At 43.3% G+C, this 22,393-nt stretch overlaps 1 protein-coding gene across 1 annotated transcript in view; it reads right to left on the bottom strand.

The window, feature by feature from the left end:
- The window catches only part of LPP (LIM domain containing preferred translocation partner in lipoma), a 295,572-nt gene that overhangs the window by 28,684 nt on the left and 244,495 nt on the right, over window positions 1–22,393 (bottom strand). Inside the window, exon 8 of the mRNA XM_088525533.1 lies at window positions 12,449–12,618. Within this exon, the coding sequence (XP_088381659.1) occupies window positions 12,449–12,618 (170 nt within the window). The remainder of the gene's footprint in view (window positions 1–12,448; window positions 12,619–22,393) is intronic.

Below are 22,393 nucleotides of genomic sequence, written 5' to 3'. Positions count from 1 at the left end.
ACAGATCCATGGCTTAGACTACATCAATTTACAGGATCAGGTCCTTCCGCTAATCTAGACCGACTCTATGCCAGGGGCCACCAAACAGCACTTAGCCTAGCCATTTAATTAACTACTTGTTTTATAATGCAAAGGGTGTCATTTAGCAAAAATTGAAAATGCAAAGGGTATCATTTAGTACTGTGTAAGTGCATGAGTACACAGCCTGCTCCTGAAATTAAAATAGCAATTGTGAGCAAAAGGCTTTGCCCACCCAACAGTAACACTGATAACTGGAGAGCAATTTGGGCAAACCTGAGGGAAAGTCTGAGAGAGAAGAGGAGACCTTTCACAGGCAAATAACAGGTCATTTTAGACTGAAATTATGAAACTCCTCCTGGGTAAGTCTGTGGGTGTGTGTGTGTATATATATATATATATATATATATATATATCTATCTCACACACACATATATAAAAATCACTCCAGAAACTGTCCCCTCACCAAAGACAAGAATAGTTGTTGTCGTCAGTGAAACTTTTTTAATGTTAATTCTTCAACAATTCATAGTGATTCTCCTTCAGACTAATGAAGGTTAATTATCAATCTTAAATGTAGCAAAGTCCTATGGTGCAACCACCATTAATGGCGGTTGGATGTGCAGGAGGCAACACTCTTAAAGACTAAGATGAGTTGATAAGAAGGCTTCAAGTTTCATCTACAAGAGTAAACAGACTCAGAACTAAGCTACTCTGTCATTTACATGTTTTCGTAAAATATTTCTCAAGATCCCCAAAGTAATTGTTCTCACACTTCATTGCCCCTTCACAGACCAAGAAATTCTACAACTAATATGGATCACAATGCACATTCTGTAAAAGAAACATCTTAGAAAAATATCCAGAGATCTAACAGGCTAAAATTCAGTTGTGTACCTGCCATCTATTTCAGTAGACAAGCTACACTATTTTCAATAAATAGTATATTTATTGAGTGGTATTGTGAACACTATGCCAAAAGCATACGCAAATGCTAAGTCAACAGAAATGAAGAGACCAATACTAGTGAAAGAGTCGGGACTTATGAGGGCAAACGAATGTGTCCTCCTTGCGAGGAAAGGGCTCGAGCCCAAGCCCTCTCTCGAAGCACAGCCTCTGCACTTCTCAACAAGAAAGCCAAACTGAGCTCTATAGTTTCAAATCCAGGAAAAGTAAAACCAAAAGCAAATTATTCCTGGAGAGAGAAAAACCTAAGACTTTAAAGACTGCTTCCATTGCAGCAATCTAACACGTGACTGCAGACACGGGTAGAGATGGGCACTTCTTCCCCAGGAGGCAGCGAGCGCTGCTGGCGAGAGCACAGGCAGCCCCGGGCCCCTTCCCGAGAAGGGGAAACGAAAGCGCCAAACCCTTCGTGTGCGGCTCTGCATCCATTTATTTTAAGGACAGAAAGGATTAAATGCATCTACATAAAGGAAAGAAAAAGTGTTTAAACAACAATAAAAAAAGATTTAGTAGTATTAATAAAGAATTCCCTTAAACCAGCATGTCACCATTAAAGTAATTAATAGGGCATGCAAGACACTCAGTGGAAAGTGAGAGGTGCTCACATTAGAGCCTTTTAAGTTTTCTCATGACCTCAAGACAGACTATAGCATTTCTGTGCAGAAATATCCTCTAAGAGAGAGATGGGGGCATTCAAGTCTATAAAAAAGTGATTTTAAAATTTAACCGATATGGTCTAAGTCTAAAATGCAAAGGTTAAGGGAATATTAGAAGGGCAATAATTCTATCTGATTAAACTTTTATCCGAAGTGACAATAAAATGTTCAAAATGAATTAAGGATTTTATTAACAGATGCAGAAGCTCTATAAAAGAGTTTGAAATCTAAGTGGCAGAGGAGAGGTTTTATGGGTTTTTCTCTGGATGGAGGTGATATTGCTATAAAACTTTAATCTTATTGCCATGCCACAGTGAAAGTAAACCTGTCAGAGGTAATAGAGCAAATCAGCACTGCTTTCTATTTCCCCTCGCTGCTGCAAGGGCCTCTTTCTGTGTTGCAAGTAAATACACATATATTCCATGCATTGCATGCATTCTATAGGTGACAGGAGCACGCACACAGGTCATGTGCTGGTGGTGCAAGGCACAAACCGCTTGCTTAGCCTGGACTTGTACTCACTGCAATAGTCCCAAGGTGCTAAGGCAAGCTATATGGACCATTTCAAATGAGTGCTGAGCAAATATTGGTGCTGTACCACCAGAGACCCTTGAGGGCATTTTAAGCCTTTCTAAAATGGAATTACCCAACTCAGAAATATTTTGGATATTTTAGTTATTTGTTTATCAGTACCTTCATGAAATAAAGGGATCACACTGACTTCTGCGTCCTTGAACAAATGCATTTCACTACCTCACAGTGATTAAATTTAAGGCAACCATAAATCTGAGAAACAGGATAAAATACATGAATTCTGTGAAAATCATTACTAAAAGCAGGGCATGTGTTATTCAGAGCAGAGCTCAGTCCCATCAGGGTAGTTTCAGCTCGGTAGCATTTGCCAGTCATGACCTAAGCGATTGCTGATTTTTCTTTCTGCCCTTGTGCTGCTAAATTCCGGCCCCTTGATCATCCTGGTGATGGCTGCACAGGCCGTGGTCGGTGCCCTGCAAAACGCCCTACAAGTGATTTGGGCTTTCCGGGAAGTTTCGGACCGCTCGAACTGGCAGGAGCAACGTGGTGGCTTTCGATGACGAGCACGTCTAGCCCCAACACTGATCCCTCCTCCTTTACCCCCTTCCCCAGCGCGCACCTTCCCTTCCCATCCCACTACCCATGGGAGAAGAACAGCTCCAAGGAGGAGCAACTGACTGCAAATTGCCAGGGAGACTAGGATGTCAAACAAATGTTTCTCTTTTCACAACAGAATATAAATATTTGGCAGCACATTTAATTTAAAAAGTCTAAAAGTTACTCAAACAGAGTGAAGAGCGTTGCTATGATGCTACTTTGCTTCCTAAAATATGACCAGTCACAGATGGCTTGCTGGAGGAAATATTAAATAATTTTTTTTAAAGTGTTGTCTGGCTTTAACACAGATTGCATTTACACAGATACCTCTGTTGGTAGAACGCCAAGATGGTATATTGGTTTAAACATGTCCTTAAACAAAAACTACACTGTCAAGAGCTAATGGAATAGTCATACTTAAAATCTCAATCCCAGATAACATCTAAAAGGTAATTTACATTTCATCACTGATGTTATTTGCTTGTTACATTTCCCTTAAGCAGGGGAACATATTCAGGTTTGGTCAGTAACAACCTTATTTTTTTTTTAAGGCGCTCTAACCATTATTTATTTAGATTTCTGGAGCAGTTGGGAAAAAATACCTACACTAAGTGCATTAGGTAACATGATAATCTTAAAACAACAGGAGGCCCAACTAGCCTCGTTAGAGAGCCAAATGGCAAAAAATGTAAATAGCGTAAGCAACTGTATTAAACTATCAAATGTGAACATTAAATCAAGCAAGACAATAAATCAAACCAATCCAAAGATCTTTTCCAATCTCCAGTGCTTCCTGAAGCACATTCCTGAGGTGCCTGAAGAACCCTATTGAATGCATGTTTTATACCTGGTTTCTGCAAAACAAGAACCCTTGTAAGATGTTTATTTTCCAAACAGCAAGGTTGGCTGTATTTCACTAAGTTAAACTTCTGGCAACAGAGAGGGCCTCTGGACTCAAGGGCACAGAACCAAGATGCTCATCCTTTTCCAAGTCCCTGGACCAGGGAAGGGTCCCTGACCCTCCTCAGAGAGCCAGGCAGGAAACCCCACAGCACGGTACAACATGGGACCGTCCTGGACGGACCCACGCGACGCTTCCACGCCAGACGTCAGTCAGGAAGCGCCAGCACGAGCAACACCGTGAGAGTCTCATCACGCATCTTAAACCTTCCAGACGCGCCACGGACGGCGCCTCGCGAGGCCGGCTGGCCAAAGCACACGGTGCCACGGCTGGTTCGGTCACCCAGCACCTCCTCCTCCCCGCGACAGCCGCTAGCCACGCGGCACACCCGCATCTCCTGTCCCCAGCAAAAGCTACAGCTAAGGAGAAACTAACTCAGAACTATAATCTGGTCTCCCTTCTGTTCAGAATACCCCAGTGGATGTTTTACTTTTTCTGTCAATGTTATACTTGGCCAATGGCTTCATAACCAAGCAGCTGAGAAGGAGGAGAGAAAAAAAAAAAAAAAACACCCAAAACCCCCCAAAATACTTGGTATTTTGGTATTTACTTTTACCTTTCTTGACCACCAAAAACTCACGATGCTCTTAGAATCAATAATCATCTTCTCATGCCACCGCTCTCTTTGTTGCGCTTTTCCTAAAGGGGCATTATTTTATTTTTCTAAACAGCAATCAGTCAAGTCCATTGGGGTTTGTGCGTGCGCACGTGATGGCAAGGAAACAGTTTCCTGCCTTGCAAACAGCTGCCACACGCAGGTGAACCGGCATCCTGGAGTGAGGAAGCAGAGGCAGGACGCGAGCGAGGACCGTGGGCTGGGCGCTTCTCCACGCGTGGCTCCCCCAGGGAGGCGCGCTGAACAGCACATTGGTGCAAAATAATCCAGAAAGTATTTCTGGCCGATCTAAGTTCTGACTTTTGTACCTGGACCCTGCACAGCCCTTTGACATTAGGGCATTGGGCATGACAGAGCAGACACAGCAATACATGGAATCGACCCAAGCACACACCTCAATTACAGACCTTATTCCAAAGGAATCAGAGTCTTTCCAAAATAATCTCCTTCAGCGATTTGAAGGGACAAGTATTTGGGGCTACAGTCAAGCATTAAGACTTCCTGGAAAGGAATACTGCCATGGTACCTCACACTTTTCTGGGTTTTCCAAGAGATCCCACTTGGTTTTCAGCTGTTTGTTCACAGTTGGATCACACTAACGATCAGGTCCCTAGACTATGAACCCAGACTTGGCAGAATATTGAGGCTTAGAAGACACGCACACAAAAGGTAGAGAAGGTAGAGATGAATTCTGTAAGCTCTAGACAAGGCTTGCCATCTGACATCCATCTATACTTGACTACAGACGAGGAAGATTTTCCCATTGCCACAAGGCCTTGGTACACAAGGCCACCTTCTCCCCATCGGAGCTGTCTGCCATCTTTCACAGGCACACACCACAGCTGGACTATCTTCTAAAGGGGAGTCGCAAAACAAAGCTTGCAATGATCAACACAGCTTGAAGTCTTTGCTAAATGACTTCACAGTCCTATATACTGTAGAATGGCCCATAAACAGATGCATAGCTAGGAGCCATAAAATTTCACTAGTCCTGCAGAAAATTTTCTTCCTAAGAACGCATAGGTATTCAGTGTAAATTCACTGTGAGGTGAGAATTTCACTAAACGGCAGCAACTGGTCCTTTTCGATGTTATCTTGTTTTCTCTTACACCAAGAACACCATCCACAGTTTCCCATGGGATAATTCTTCTAGACTGCACAAGTCAAATAATAAATCAGTTCAGTTCATAAAATATGAAAATGCCCCTAATTATAAAAGCTCAAGGCAGAAGCAGGAAGACAATTCAAATTTTTACGGCTACCAACACAAGTAGGAGGAAAGATCTGGATTCTACCAAGCCAACAAAAATCTCAAGCACGTCCAGGTGTGGAAAAGGAGTCTTCACCTGAAGAAGACAATCTTCCAGATGGTCCATACAGGGCTGGCTAAACCATGACAAGGAGGGGGAAGTGATCTATTCCTAGCAAAACATGGACCTACCAGGACATCTCTAACTAGTTAACCATACCCACTTCATGGCCAGCCTCACAACATTATCTATTAAGACTAAAAGGCAGTGCACATTACATGGCTTTTTCAGAAACATCTGCCACACAGTGCTGGCATCACTGCTACCATCAAGCTGATTTATCTCTGCAACCTATAGGCAGTCTTCATCTAGAAGAACATTCTACTCCACTTTCCAGAAAGCCATTTACACTAAAATAGGGCATGATCCTCCCATTAACCTATTTCAGTTGGTTGCATCTGTAACACAATTAATAAATAACTGCAGGTTGAAAAGAAGGGGCGCTACTAATCCCACCATGTGATGTGAACTGGTTTGATAAACACACACACACGTTTTTGTACCTCCTGGAAACTACTGGTGCAGCTTATGTAATAGCATCAAGTCCTCCTCTATTTTATGCCCGGATTGCACAAAACAGCTCAAGGAACTATTTACTGCTCCAAATAGAGGCAATTCGTTTAGGGCAACCTCCTGTTCTCTATTTTTGTCAATCATTGCTGTGTGCTAGAAGAAAGGGCTGCTAAGCACTAAGAGATTCATTCATTTTCAGATTTATAGATGATAATCCGTTTTACCAGTCACTGTGTTATGAGGTTGCTGCCCAGATCCTGCTGGAGGTTTCCTTTGTGTGCAACTCAGTTAAAGTCCAGCCCTGCAAATAGTTAATTAGTATTTAGCATAAATACCTAATTTACGCTGAGGGGCTGAAACCCTCCGATGGGGAGGGAGGACTACGCAGCAGGGCAAGACCAGCTGGTGACAGGGAAGAGCCCGGGCCTTGAAGGGCAGTTGCTTTCAAGAGGCTCCGCTTTGCCTCTGGCTCCTGGAAGCTCCCAAGCCGTGCTGGGTGCCAATGGCCCGGTGCACGTGGGGTAGCTAAAAGGACAGAAACCTCCAAGAGGTGGAATGGATGGTACAAGCCACAGGAATAATAGTAATTTCCTCATGAGTTTTGTCCGAAGAAATAACCAGTTGTGCCCGGGAATACAAAATTCTCAAAGCTAATAATCAACATGCCTAAAACATGCACACGAGCAAAGCCAGTTCTTGGGCTGCTGTCCTCACTGAGCTCCTCTGCTGAGGAGGAGACAAACTCAAGGGCAGGAGCCCACTGTTGCGTGGTCCAGCAGCTCTGCATCCAGCCACAGCACTGCAGACTCGATGCTTTCACATCCTTGGGTCACAGGTCCAGCTCGCCGCTGCTGATGACTCACCAGGGATCACAGCACTAAAACCAACACCAGCATTTTTCTAGGAGAGGATTGAGGAAGAACATTGATCTCAATGAAATATTTCGAGGGCAGAAAAATTCCACCACATAAAGAGTGTGTGACTTCTCTTTAGTTTATTTTATATTTTTGTTCCAGTTGTCATTTTGAATTCAAACTCTTTGGAAAGCAGGCATAATAGTCTTAATGATCCCATTGAGCAGTTTAAATTCAAATTGTGGAGCACTCGCAATACCATGCTGGCAGCACTTTCCATAAATTACTCTCAAATTCAATACGTTGCTTGACAAAAACAAGAATAAAGGGCTTTTTACTTTAAAAAGAAGAAAACTTGTATCATAAAAAAAATCTTTAAATTATAGTTTCTCTTTTCTGGTCCAATTTAAATTGTTACATGGTTGCTAAATTAGTGCTGTAATCTCTGCTTACAAATTGCAGAATTATTTTTAAAAATAGATGTAATTTTACTGTAGGGATCAACCTCACACTTTAAAATGTATGTGCTGGAGGTAGCTGTTCTGCACAGCTTGCAGACAGCCGCACTCACGTGCTCACGCAGGGCAGCAGCCGCTCTGAAGCCAACAGCAGCTTTATCATCAGCTTCGGTGAGAACAAATTGAGTTAATGCTGAGATTTTAGGAGAATGATTGGCAAATTCAAGTTTTCCCAGGATGCGGTGACACCAGAGATTCTGGTTATGCCATATACTGAAATATCTCGTCTCATGATTTAAACTGCCTTCTCCTGCTGAGCTGTGGGGCAGAAAGCTACAAGTTACTAAGTAAGGGGCAGAAACCTTGAAGATTCTTATTTTTTTTTTACCAGGCATTTGGTTTTTATTTGTGGTTTTTTTTTTTTTAAAAAATATATAATGTAGAGTTATAACTCCATGTTCAAAATTTGGAATTGATCAGGACCTAACTTCCACACACACTTCCTCTTCCTCCAAGCATTTCAAAGCTTGCATACTGAGGAAAACAAAATCCTTATAATTGAATTTTGAAGCCACTAGCCAAAACCCTACCGCCAATACCTCAGTGCGCAAGGCAGAAGCAGGAGACCTTGACCCTGGGTCTGCACAGAGCAGTGCAGAGCATGTCCCCATCCCCTCCTCACCATGGGACAGGCACAAGATGGGGATCTTCCCTCTTTCCATCTCGTGCTGTCCACCACTGCTGCTGTGCTTCTCCAAACCCCCTTTCACCAGGCCCTGGAATATTCCTGCTTTGTTTGAGGAATTACTTCTGCTTGCCCATCCCCTTCCCACTGCCCCCAGGCCCTCCCCTGCCGCCCCAGCAGCGGCTCGGGCACAACAGCAGAAACCCCCAAGACGAGGAGCATCTGCCCACGCTGGCTGCTCTCGCAGCAGGTGCTCAGCACCGCGCAGCCCTCGGCCTCGCAGGGTTCATCTCTCACCGTCAGCCACGAGAGCTGCCAGGAAAGGGGATAAAGAACGGAGGGAACCTTCCACGTCCCGGAGAAAGTCATCAGGACATCAAAGAAGGCTCCATTCACAAAACAGCAGCATCCCCTGCCAGACCGGTGCGTCTGGTTAACCTTGTGCTCCGTCCTCAGGATAACACTGCGTTTGGAAAGCCGACAGCTGGCACCGCTCGAACATCTCGCTCCTCAATCTTTTATAACAATGGTTCCACTGATATTACTCTTAACCTTTTTCTCTGCTCAAAGCCCAACACTAAAAAACTCCTCAACTCCTCAACATTTGCCAAGCAAATGTTTTTCGTCAGTAATTTGCCCTGTTACAGGGTGGAAAAGTATAGCAGTAACATATTGCAGAGAGCGTGTTCAGCATGTGTGCTGCAGTAGGCTGGTTATGCTGGAAACCCTATCGTGATATTTCAGAGGCTACTTGACCATCGTAATGACTAGGGGGAGACATCTGTCTCGCATTAACACTTTATTTTTTACAATTGCTTTCAGTTGAGCAGAAGTGTCTTCATGGAGAAGGCTGGTCCTCTTTTAGAAATAACATCAATAATGAAAGAATCCTTGGATGCAGAGCAAAACCAGTAAACACGTTGGCAACAGAGCTCGGTGCATTCATAAGATTTAACAGGAAATGATAGTGACTGGCTTTTCGAGGGAGTATTTATGTGCAGGAAACGCATTCTGTTACTCAAATTCCTATTAGGAAGAAAGATTCTCTTAACAGGTGATTGATTTCCATAGAATTTAATTCACACACTTTTGGAGAATTTCATTATAAATGGACCAGCAATAAATAAAAGCAAACAAAACCAACCAGCAAAACACTGCTATTGCAGGCCATTTAAGCTCAGTACTGGTTAAATACTAATTAAATACAGCTCTTTGCAGTAATGTTAATTACAGCTTCCTTCCACCACAACTAAGAAGAGTCACATAATAAACTGATATTAGCCAATCCTAATTGCTAAAAAAAAGTGCATTTTTGTTTTTACACATACTTTTTAGGCACATATAGCCAAGAGTCACACAAGGGTATTGGTAAAAAAAATAAAATCAGAATCAATCAATTGATAAATTGGAACCAGGCAAATACTACAGTTGGTCTTCTCTAGCAGTGTAACAACATGGCTTAATGGCTTTTGGAAGAGGCCAAGAACACTGGAGGTGAGGATGTGTGCTAGAAGTCAGTGTGAATTAGGCAGACTAGTAAATAAGCAGCATTGAATTACTCAGATTAACACCAGCTGAGAAGCCAATTTTCTTAGCTGACTTTAGCCATTGATTAACTGTGCAATCTTGGGGAAGCCACGTCATACAGGCTCTATGGGACCTTTCTATGGGAATGTGGGCCCACATAAACCTGAGTCTTGGATCTTCAGCCTCACTGATTTCCTACAAAACCCCAGCTCTTAGAGTCGAGGATATTTCTGATAATGGGATTTGGGAAAGCTCAAAAAAAAAAAAAAAAAAAAAAAAAAAAAAAACACACCACACAAATTAAAAAAGAGCCCTCAATTCAGCAAATCTCTTAAGCACACACTACGTTTTTAGTGTGTGGTTATATCTCCCTGACTTCAGTATGACTGCATCACACTTCTAAAGGCAAAAATATTCAGAGAGTTAAAGGCAAGAGAGACTTGATCCCAGACCCTCACAGCACTCGCTCATCATCCAGCTGAGACCAGTGCAGGCCTCATCTCACTGAGAATCACTGCGACAAACCCTCCAAAACACGAGTCCCTGTGCGCCCAACGCATCCCAGGCGTCTGGACACCCTTGCTGCACTGGGTTTCAGCTCTGCACCATCCTGGGCTTTCTGAAGGATAACCTGCCTCAGACTCCCATATTCGTTTCCTCCAAATTTGAGATTTTCCTTATTTTTTTTTTACTGCTGTTTCAGGTTGCCAGACTCCAGCTTGCAGTTTCTCACCTGCGGAGCCAGCTGTCCAGCTACACACACGCAACACCCGCCAGAATCACTCTCCTTTTCCCCTGCATGTGCTGCAGCAGATGGAGCCAGAAGTGTTTTGGGTTAAGTCCATAACCAGGTTTTTGTGGACTGCATGGATAAACATTTTAAGGCCCCTTCTGGTTATATAAAAGGAAGCTATTAAACATTTGCCTCTACTCAGAGCAGCAAAGCTGAACCACAGAACGTATAGTCACAGATGCAACCAAGCAATTATCATTCCTTTATCCTTTAAATAGATAGAAGATAAATTTCAAAGAAAATGAAGAACAGAATCCTTCTCCTTTTCCTTTTTTTATCCTTTTATCTCTCAACATAGGAAGTTTACTGAACCCTTGCCAACAATTCACTCAGGCTAATGAAGTGTACAAGTAATGGGATTAAATAATCTCAAACCATCACTACAGTGGCTAATGCAGATGTTTTCTCAAACTAAAGCAGATGAGTGGTGAACAATATGTACTTGATTTAAGAGAAAAAAAGTAAAGGGGTAGGGGAGGTATCAATCTACAAGCAGATAAAGTCAATGAGATGTTTAACTCCAGTTATATAAAGTGGCTCCATTTGTATTACCAATGCACTTTCCTAAAAATCTGCAGTGCTTGGCATATGGTCACCAAACTTGCCATGAAATTAACCTTAAATTTTTTTATTGTGCAATCATTTTTATGCACACAAAAATGAAAATGGTTTAAAAAGTACATATTCCATCAAAAAATCATTTAGTTTTTAAGAGCCAATTAACAAGGCCTATCTATCTCTGCCACTGTAAATAAGAAAATCCTTCCTTATTTTAGTTAGTATTTCAGCAATAATCCCACTGCAAAGGCACTGCAGAAATGGATGGAATAATAGGACACTGGTGGCATTTTTAGAAATGCAAAGTATTGCTTTTATTATTACTAGAAATGCCAAAATCGTCAAGAAAAGAATTGATTTCTGCTTCTAGAAGGGCAGATATTGTTCTGAAAGGATCTCAGATAGGTGTCCCTTCTACCCCATCAAAATCCACACAAACAAAAATAACCTATACAGCATACTGGTGGTACTTCAGTCTGCGCATATCTTTGCGAAGGAATGTGAAATTTGGTGGGAATAACTTAAATACTAAGGTTACTAGTATTATTACAGACTTTGTTTTAAAAGAAGCCTATTTTAACAATGTGCATGGAAAACTAATGCTTATAAAAAGGACTCTGAATTTAAGGTTTACCGAGAGACCTACCAATACCTTAAGAATGTTCTGCTGCTTTTCTTACTTTAAATTACAGGTATTATCCCAATATACTGTATACTAAGGTCACAGCAAGGTAAGGCCTCAGGCACAGCACGTGACATTTCTTTAATTTGCAGCTGTGCAGCTGGTTCTAGCTAGCTCTTATGGGAGGTTCTTAAAAGGTGCAGATCCTCAGAGAGGCTGTTAATTGCCTGCTTTAGGAGCTTGTTAGAGGCATAAACTGAAATTTTAGGATAAGGTACACTTCAAAAGATATGCAATGCACAGGCCCTTAGCTCAGTGGAAGGACATTCATTAATATTGTCAAGCAATGCAAATGGTTGAAGTTTTACAAGTCCGAACACTGCTTTGCATCCCATCTCATTGATTTTAGCAGGTTAACTCCTGTAAGGATTTCTGCACTGGGATTCTCAGGATAGAAAGCTCCTAAGGAAAAAACAAATGAACAAACCATTCCTAGAATTCTTGAAGATTCTGCTTCTTGCAGAGCTGAAATTATCACTAAAAGGCACCTATTTCCTCTTCCTCCTTCCCCCCCACTGTATTTCAGGGTTCAGTAAGACACCCAAAATGAAGCTCCACCAGGAAGGTGAGAAGACATGAACTCTCCTGTAAACCTAGGAAACCTGGTGCCTCTAGTTCTGCTGTGGTTGTAACCATGAGGTGCGTGCATGGCTGCGAAGGCAGTCAGCTTTTCCAAAGTGTAAATTTAAAATCAAGACACAAAAGAGCACGGGTACTCACAATATAGCAGGCCTCGCAGTAGGCTTTCTTCTCCACCGCGTAGAAAGGCTGTCCCCTCAGCTTGTTGTTGCATATCATGCAGGTGAAGCACTCCACGTGGAAGACCTGGTCCATCGCCGTACAGCCCGTGCCTTCCCCAACAACATTCTCCCCGCAGCGGGCACAGCGGCCTGGCACCAAAGAAGGGGAACATGAGTCAAAAGCAGCTCCCAGACCCACCTCCTGCCCCATGGCCAGCAGCCCTGGAAGGCACACGCTCCTGGACGCACGGCTCATACCAGCACTGCTGCTGGATGGTGGCTTAGCACTCACCTACATGAATTGACCTGAGGAGACCCAAACCTGCTCCCCAAACCCATTTGCCTGGTAATCACTAGAGGCACCTGCCAGGCACTACAACAGAGAGCCTGAACCTCAGATGCAACCAATGTTGCTATCATCTAACCCAGCTAAATACCCTAGCAGGCTTAGTCATTCTTGGATCCTTAGTGAGATGGGGTACAGGTGTGTAAAGCCTTGCCCCTACATGAAAGGGTTTCCTGATAGGCAGCTGCATAAGCTTACCTGGTGGCAGCACAGTGGTTACCATTAAAGGGGAGTTTTTGCTTGTATAGCTTAAACCAATTTCCCTCAGTGGAGCCAATTATACTGGCAAAAGGATTTAACTTTTATGCTTTTGTCACTATAGCAGTATCAATTATAGCAGTATAAGTACAGCAATTGCAAATAGCAATATTCTTGGGTACTTGCTAACGTGCTGATGCTAAGCTAGTTCACATTGGGGAAAAAAAAAAAAAAGTAGCCAAGGACTGATTACAAAAAATGAAATATCATCCCTTACATGAAAAAGGATTGTTTTGTGTTTGAAGATTAATATGGATTAAGATATGGTGTCTATTTAAAGCACAGAAACTGTTCTTGCAGAAACAGATGTGTGGATCCTTTATTCTTACCACGCTTCAAGAGAAATATATTGGAAACTGCTCCCGAGGATCCTGAGCAAAGGCAAGCACTAAGAACTCCAGCTCTTTCTGGAGAAGGTTCCTGATACAACATGCAAGTACACAATATACACAAATCTACATGCACACGCACATACATAGGCTTGCTGCCCTCGATAGATTGCTGATGAAAATCTTTTGTGGGAGGTAGGTTCCACAGGGAATAGAAAATTCATGTGCTGAAGGGCAACTGTTCATTCTCGCTCTAGAAAACTCATATACCCCATGCAAATAGGATGTCCTTGCCTGGCAATCGATATTAAAAATGATTCCTGCACATAATCATGGAAGAAAATGAGCAGATGGCCACTTTATGAAAGGCGGCCTCCCTGTACGCAACAGAGTGAGCCTAATACACCATGATCTGGGGCTATGTCCAGTCCAAAGAGTAAAGCCCGTGCTAAGTGTAACTAATGGTGTTCTCGGTCTGTGGAACCTGCATCTTCCCATCCCTGTGGATGGAGTGGTGTGGTTGCGGAGAGCAAAAAGGAGGGAAAGAGAAACAAAAGCAGAGGTAAGAATGGGAAGGCAGTTTGAGCCCTAAATTGAATTACTGATAAATGCTAATTTAAAAAAAAAGTCTGTAACAGGCCAAAAAAAAGATTTTCTCTGATACCACGGTCTGCTTATTGGCCTTTTCAAACAAATACTGCAAAGCTTCCAAAAAGACTTTGACACGTCTTGTCACCCGCACAGAAGGGCTCCTGCCCATGCATGGTGGAACAGCTCCTAGTGTCGATGTCCCTGTGCTCATGGCTTCTTCCCTGCCTGCTCCAGACTCCACTGGGCTCTATCCAGGCTACAAAGCACGTAAACTAGTTTTGGATCCCTCGGGATGTGGAAAGATGACATATATACACATTTGAGATATATTAGGAAAGCTTGGAAAAGAATCCAGATCATTCTGATTTGCTCCAACAGCATCGCCATAGTTAGCAGTATACAGACCAGACAGATCCTGACTCAAACAGCTCCCAGCCTGAGCCATGTGGAGAGAGAAGTCACCAGATAAATCAAGACAGGCCTGGAATTCCCCCAGAAAGGAATTAATGCAAGTTGTTTTTATACTCAACTTTCTATGGCAGTTGTTATGAGTGTTTTGATCGACAGGGTTGTGCTTTAACCACTCCACTGTGATACTTCTTGTGATGACTCCTTTTTTTATGAGGAGAGAAGGAATCCAGGCTTCCTAGAGTGGCAGTGAGGCTACCGAGCTTGGGGGAAGAATGGAAAAAACCATGAGGACTAGGAAAAAGGAGGAATAAAAAAACAAAAACAAGAACTATGGATCAGTCTTGCTATGGTAAAGCGGCAAAAGGAGCTGGAGCCGCGTGCCCAGGGGAGAGCCCTGCTCCGTCCCGCGCGTGGCCGGGCCCAGCGCCGCGGCCTCCCCCGAACGGCTCGCGTAGCCGCGCCGGAGTACGGAGAGACGCCTGGGGAGCAGTTAATATCTCTCTATATAAAACATGAAATTGAAAGCCATTAGTGTATTACTTTACACAGTGTTTTTCCAGGGGGAATATTCCGCTGAAGAATTTATTTTCCCCTGTGTGCCATTCTGTGATCATCCGGTATTATTTTTACGAGGCATTTGGACACAAAGTAATGCAGTGTCTATGCAAACACTTCTCAGCTTTCTTTGTTAACATCTGAGCAGAACATGTGGGAATCTTTCCTTCCCCTCCTCCTCTTCTCACATCATGACTTAGCCAGCCCTTGTATACATCAACATTTATCTTCCTCTTTGACCAAGGCACGTCTCCATTCGCTGCAGGAGTTATCTATACGTCGGCTTCTCCGCGGGCCGTGCTTCTTGTCAGGAAATCGGAGCCGGTTTTCTAACTTGGACAGCAGCTCTTGCAATCTCTGGCGAATCACTCGGTGCCTTTGTGCGTCCATCCTCTCTCGGCAGCGAGGGCACAAAGACACCTTCTCTGCGGCGGAGGGTGCTCTGAGGCTACATTCCCGTGTGTGGCTGCCTGGCATTCCCAGCTACGCTGCTCCAGGCCAGGTACAAACCAAAGGATAGCACAACAAAACCCGTTGCCAACTTTTCCCCTTGAACTTGGTATTTCCTTAGTTTTTCCTTCCTCTTTCTGGGTTTTTCCACAGAAGATTCCCATTCAGGCAGCAACAAACTTAACCCACCTAAATTTATGAGAAGTCCAGCTTCTTCCACTATGTACACAGGGAGAAATGCTACTGTAAACTCTCATGCAGGAAAGCTTAAAGAAAGCTTCCTTTTTCATAAGTTTATATGCAAATTGTAACACTGTGGCCTGGAGCAAACCATGTTTTTCAGGAGACAAGGCCACTCCAGCAAGAATCAAAACACGAGCTCTGTGCCTAGCAACACCACCAAGTGACTCACTAGCCTGAAGGGTAACAGTCAGAAAGCCAAAACTTTCAAATTTGGAAGCTTCAAGTGAGGTGTGTGAATCCACACAAACACACGCAGGCAAACGCACCGAGGCGGCTTTTAAAGACGGCACCTTCTGCGAGCTGTGTTGGAATCCACGAGCTGACGACAATCCTGCAGAAAAACAGGTCACTCCTCCCGACTCCCGCGTCTCCCTCAAATTTGCTTGGAAATGGCCATTAATTTCAAGAGTTGTTGATGAGGGAGGAACTGACAAGTAGACAGGCACATGCACACAGGCGGTACAATTGCACAAGCCTCATTTCCTTAGAAAACCAGAAAAACCCCACTAAAAACAATCTATCTATCATTATGTCTGATAAAAACAAAACAAAGGTCTGCTTTTCCTGTGTGCCAATTACCAACGGCGAAGGTATTTGTGGTTGGATTTGCCACAATTAAATGCCCACACATGTTCCCTATTTTAATATTTTCGCACTGGTTGAAATAACCCAGTCTGTTGTGTGCGGAATACCCATGAGTGAATACAGAACAAGTTGCACTGCTTATTGAGAAAGAAGTAGCAAAGGCAAAGCTTGCAAGACTCAAAGAACAAACAGATTGCACAAAAAAGATTACACAAATAATCTAAGAGAAAAATAGCAGGCAGCGTATTACAGTAGAAACATAGAACAACGTGACCCATTTGCTTCTCACAGAGACAAACAGCACTTAAAAGGCAGCTTAAAGACAAAGGACAAAATTAATACTAAACTGCACAGATAAAACTATGTCATTTCAACATTCTTCTTTTGCCCCTCCAGCCCTTTCTAGATCCTTGTTCAAGATTGTTTCAGCAAAACTTGAATTTTGGCAGCACGCCTGGGAGACTGGAGTCCTCAATTTTTGCGTGGCAGAGGTTCACAACCTTGGCTGTGACCTTCCTCCATCCCAGCGGAGCTGCCACATGTTGGCCTCACCATGGGGGCACACACAGAGGTGCTCACTGAGGCCTCCTGGGTGAAACTGCTGGAAAACACCATCATTACAGTGCAGACCACAGGGAAACATTTCAGTAGCTGAAAGGGAACATCAGCTCCTGTATTTTATTCTGAAATCTCATTTACTGGGCTCTGTAGAATGAAAGCTTTGAAATACTGTGAATCTGAACTAAGAAAGGGAAAGGATGGGAGAATCTCAAATTGTATGTGATGCCATGTCCTAATTGCTTGTTATGTTGTTGTTGTTATTATTATTATTTGTTTTTTTTTTCCTTAAATTACCTCAAATCCTGGATGCTCCAATGGTGAAACAGCCCCATTGAGCTACGTAGCAGAGAAGCACAGAATACAAAGAAGGGCCCTGATGTAGGAGTTTACAATCCAATACAAGCAGTAACAACCAGGGACAGCTGGAAATACAGAGATGCAATCAGACAAAACTGGTCAGCAAGGAAAGCTGTGGTCTCAGCACTCTAAATGTCTCACTGTGAACAAGGAATCCGTAGGCCGCCTGGCCAAGGAAAAGGTTAAGGAGGAATGTGAAAGCAGATCCGGAGGGAGTTTGAGGGAAGCTTAATGGGATGCTTCTGAGGGAAGGACAAGGACAGCACAAAAGGCAACGTAAGTGCCTGAAGATTGAACATAAGAGACCTGCAGACTGGAAGAACGGGTTGATATGTCACTGGAGAATAAAAGACAAAAAAAAAAAAAGGGTGGGAAGCTTCTGTTTGATATGATGCAGAAATGAAACCAGAAGAGGGATTAGGAGGCAGGAATGATCTGGCCTAAGTGACAAGCTGGAGAGCAATCTTTGCAACTGCATTCTAGTGGAGCGCCAGTTGGGAGAAACCGCATTGTCAGAAGAGGATGTTGCAGAGATTCAAGGTCATTGGAATTTTGATGCAGGTTTTATTAGTGTAGATGAATAGGAAAGACCATAATTTGAGCTGCTACTCAGAAAGATTCTTAAGATTTGGACAGAGTCTGGGCGTGATCTGCAGATGAGAAATTAGATACAGGGGTCCAACCTTATCTTGGAAATGAGTCACTTTTAAATGTCAGATTAAGAATGTGAGCCAGTGAGACAAACATCCACCACTGAAGATAGATGAAGAAATAGCTACATGCCATCCGAATGCTTAAGGCATAATACTCCAACAGCAATCACACTGGAGCCAAATGCAGAAGTAACCCCGTGCAGATAGCTTGAGATGCTCCTGTTTGCACATCCAAAGATTGCATTAGCCTTTTTTAGGCTACAACACTATTTTTCTGTCATACCTATTTAGACAGTAAGCTGTCAGGAGCACAGGCTGTCTCTTGCCATGTGATGTGCACTGCCTAACAGACAATTCAAGCAATAACTAGAGATGCTATTAGTAAAGAAAGGAGAGGGAAAACGCGTGAACCTTCTCTCTGCAAAAGGTTTAAATTCATGAATTCAAAGCATGCATTCTATGCAGAGAGGAGATAGGGGATAATTTCCTGATAAAAGCATCAAAGTAAAAAGGCTCTGCGCTCGCTGAAATGTGGGGGAAAAATGTTCATATCTCAAAAACTTCTGCCTGATGGAAAAACTGTTTCCCACCTAATTCTACTGTGGGAAAATACCACAAGGTCATATCCTCAGTGCCTATCAATTACACAATTTCCCTTGATCAGCTAAGTGTATTCCCTGGTTCTCACTGCAGCCCTGATACAACATGCAAAAATGAACTAAAGAAATAGAGCATACTGCCTTTACAAAAGTGTACTAAGAACATTTTTTAAAAATATGTAAATATATTGAACAAAATATCTCACTAAAAGTTCCCCTGGCAGCCTCAAGACACCCAGTATTTCCGCTGTGTTATTTTTCTAATCATCTCTGTTTAGAGTTTGCCAGCGAATGCATTTTAGAGATTCATGACACATTCTGCTTTTGGACAGCTTTGAATCGGTTGGCAGTAAATGTGGAAAAATCATTATTCCTAATGAAGAAATATTGATGACAAAACAGCATTTCGAGGACAACGTTGACCATAAGTCAACAATGCAACCAGATTTACTCATCTCTCCCTCCTCTTTCGTAGTGACTTCTATCCAAGCATTTTCAAGCAGTTCCCAGGCATGTGGGACTCTTCAGGGCACCTGTGTCAGACATGCAAAATTTTTGCATTTTAAAGGATACAGGAACAGAGATGAACCCACCAGGACAACAGTGCAATGGCAGGCTGCAACTGCTGCTATGGCTTAATTGAGCTAAGGAGATGCTACAGGAGCGATCCTGCAGCTCACAGGCACCAAGGGTACTGGGTTCTTTGATTTGTCCAAATGGAATGAAATAAAAAGCTCTTCTCCAAAAGAGAGATTTCCCTCCCTGGAGGATAGGATGTATGTGTCCAATTGGGATTATGTCAGGGAAAAATGCCTTATTGTACGTATGTCAATCTCTTATTCCAAAACTTTGGGTACTGGCACCCAGGACCTTACAACATTGGAAAAGAAGGGAAATGCAAAGTTAGTTTGTGCATTTTGTAGGAAACTACAACATTTTTCTCAGATTATTCTTGCCTTGCTTACCTGCCCTTGCTTTCCTTTCAAACTCAGATTTCCCATTGAGTGGAAGCGCTTGACAATAGCTTTTTTTGTGCCAGGATCCAGGCTTGAATTTTCCCCATTTGACAGTAGCAGGCTGTATGCATTGGTTGTCTTACACAGCCTTTGGACACAAGACAGATCAATCTTAATTCCCTTTTCTTCAACAACGTCGGAAAACACAGTCTTTCACAGTAAACAGAGCCTCATGCTGCAACGTGTGCCTGTAACACTTCATAAATCCGAGGCTGTGATTTAATTACTGTGTCCTGGTTATTCTGCTTTAACTACGTTGCACTTGCACTCCAGATGTAGAGGTCCCTGCAGTGACCTCCTTGTCACTCGTACCATGCTTGTCCGCTCAGAGCTACACTTTCCTGGTGTTTGCACCCCCTTCCTCCACCCACAGTACAACTCCATCTTCTCACTTTGCTTGGCTGCAAACCTGACACATTCTCGATATGCCCCAGAGGTCTCATTCCACTGTACACAGCAAATGCACTGCAACCGTGCAGGCTCACGCTGCTAAGACTTTACTGTACCTTTTCAAATACTTTTCCATGCTGCTCACCACAGCGTTAGCTTCTGCGCCAGTCACAGCCCTAACGATGAAGGCTTCCAGCTCCATGGGAAGTTAGGGGGCTGTTATGACACCCACCATGCAGACGGGGAACTGAGACCCACAGAGATTGAATTACTCGACGAGGGTCACATAAGGAGCTTGTGACAGCGCCAGGAACTGAAACCACATCTTCTCAATCCCAGTCTAGTCTCTTTAACCACAAGACCATCGCAAAAAAGGCTCGATGGTGAGACATGCTTGCAGCACGAAACTCCTCCATTTCACAGGGAGCTCCCAGCACCAGCCCTACTGGAATTTCCCCGCTCGTTAAAGGAATGTGCTCCCTTGGCAGCCCGTGCTGTCACGCTCCGGCATGCCTGGCTGAGGACGCCGGGACGAAGCACGAAGCGCTTCCACCCTGCTCCGGTTGTCCCCCGCGTAACGAGACAGACAGACCGACCTGTGCTTCCTACAGCACTCGGATGGTGACGGCCCCTGTGCCCTCTGCATCTAGAGTAGCTTCTCTTCTTCCTGGGAACACACGGGACAACTTAGTCTATTTCTATTACAACATCAGATTACAACAAGGACTTATCAGTGTGTCCAAGGTACCTTCCTAAATGATCACAACCACAATGCATCACAGCCACAAGATAAAGGTTCAGAGAAAAGCAATCGTGATTTGCCCACGAAATTACAAAGATGCTTGTTGAAGGGGATCTTGAGAGGTCATGTAATCCATCTTACTGCCTCAAGGGCAGGATCATTCTTTTTCTACATCATTCTTGACAGATACTTGTTTAACCTGTTCCTAAAAACCTCTAGCAATGGAGATTTCACCAGCAACTTGGGCAAAGTATTTCATCACGTATCCAGCCTTACCACTCACAAGCTTTTGCTTCTATCTGACTAAACCGTTCCTTGCAGTAATCTAAGCCAATGCTTTCTCATTCTACTGTGCACATAAGAACATGTGTGGGCTCAGCTTGGTCTACTCCAGTTGAATGGGACGCTTTGGAAGTGTGGGATTCCATGAACACTGAAGCTAAGTTGGTCCCCTCCTTCCCAGTAAAGGCTTGTGACTTTGTACCTTTGCAAGGCAAACCAATACGGATCTGATTGGGTGCCAAACTGATTGATTACATTCGAGTCCCCCAACTTCGTTAATCTGCAGTGAATATCCCAGCCCAGTGGGGGTCAGTGATGCTCTACAGTATTGAACGTCCTAGATATGTTTTTGCAGTGTGCTTTTACTTTTTTCTGTTGTATTGTGTCAACATTTTGGCACATGTGTTACCATGTGCAAAGGGGCTGAAATAGAGCCTGAGCAACATCTGGAGACAAGAGTAAGGGGGTGAAAAAGGAGTGAGAGAGGAAACATTCCTCCCTTTGCTAATCGATCAAGGAAATGCAAGAGAGAGAGTAAAATGTACTGTATTTCCTTTTTAAATGTTTCCTTTAATGCTGATGAAAGTTGCCAGATGACAGAGACTGCAGCGCTGTATCCATGAAAGGGCTCAGGAAACAGAGGAGCGAGTTGTTTGCACTGCTTTGCCCGTCTCTCTGTGCCGTGGAGCGGGATATTGTCTCTGAAAGCAACAGCAATTCCTTCTCTCACGCCTGCCTTCCCACTGGGCTTGCCAAGACCCCGACAGGCTGCTGGGTCCCATCCTGTTTTCTGGACACTCCTTGCTACCTGCTTCTGTTCCCTGCTGATCCCAGCCTGGGCTTAACCGTAGGCATGGAAATGACAAAGAAAGGAGTTTTAAGTTGCAGGTATAGAGCTGCATGGAAAATTACATTTCACTTTTTTTTTTTTTTAACTGGAAAAGATGTTTGGTTTTGCAGGGTGAGGGTTTCAAAGCACTCACTGATTTGCACCAAAACCCTCAACCAGCAAAAACCTAGATAAATATGAAATGTAACTATTTCGTATACTTAAAAAAAATCTTTAAAATCCCACTTCATAAAAGTCCCCCACCTTGCTGTGCACATCCTTCCTCTCCTGCAGAGTAAAATGATGACATTCAGGGAAGTAAAAAAAGCATAAAACACTCCCCCTCATTTTTCTCCCTACTTTTCCTCCAAAGTAAAAATGGGGAAAGATTTGTAAAGTCTGTGAGAGTGGGGCTTTCCCAAGCTTTCAAAAGCTCAGAAAGCTCTTTTTATTTTAATTGTATAGGAAAATTAGAGATTTGTTTGTTTGTTTTTTTAGGAGATGATTCTTCTCCTTGAAGCGGATATACTTCACTAATGGGAAAATCTTGTTTTTTCATGATATTTTTACTATTACCTGGCACTTGGGGAATAATCACAGCAGCTCTTCACTACAGTCTGGATGACTGAGGAAATAAGAGTATCGGCCAGTTTTCAGTGACACTGGTGAGAAATCTGTCCCTGAACAGACACACTGGGCTCTGGCCCTTTGCAGGAAGGACCTTGGCC

This window comes from Tinamus guttatus, unplaced genomic scaffold (genome assembly GCF_059628265.1).
Source record: "Tinamus guttatus ecotype Peru unplaced genomic scaffold, ASM5962826v1 Tinamus_guttatus_pri_ptg000227l, whole genome shotgun sequence".
Taxonomy (NCBI): Eukaryota; Metazoa; Chordata; class Aves; order Tinamiformes; family Tinamidae; genus Tinamus; species Tinamus guttatus.
This window is presented reverse-complemented; position numbering and strand designations above follow the sequence as displayed.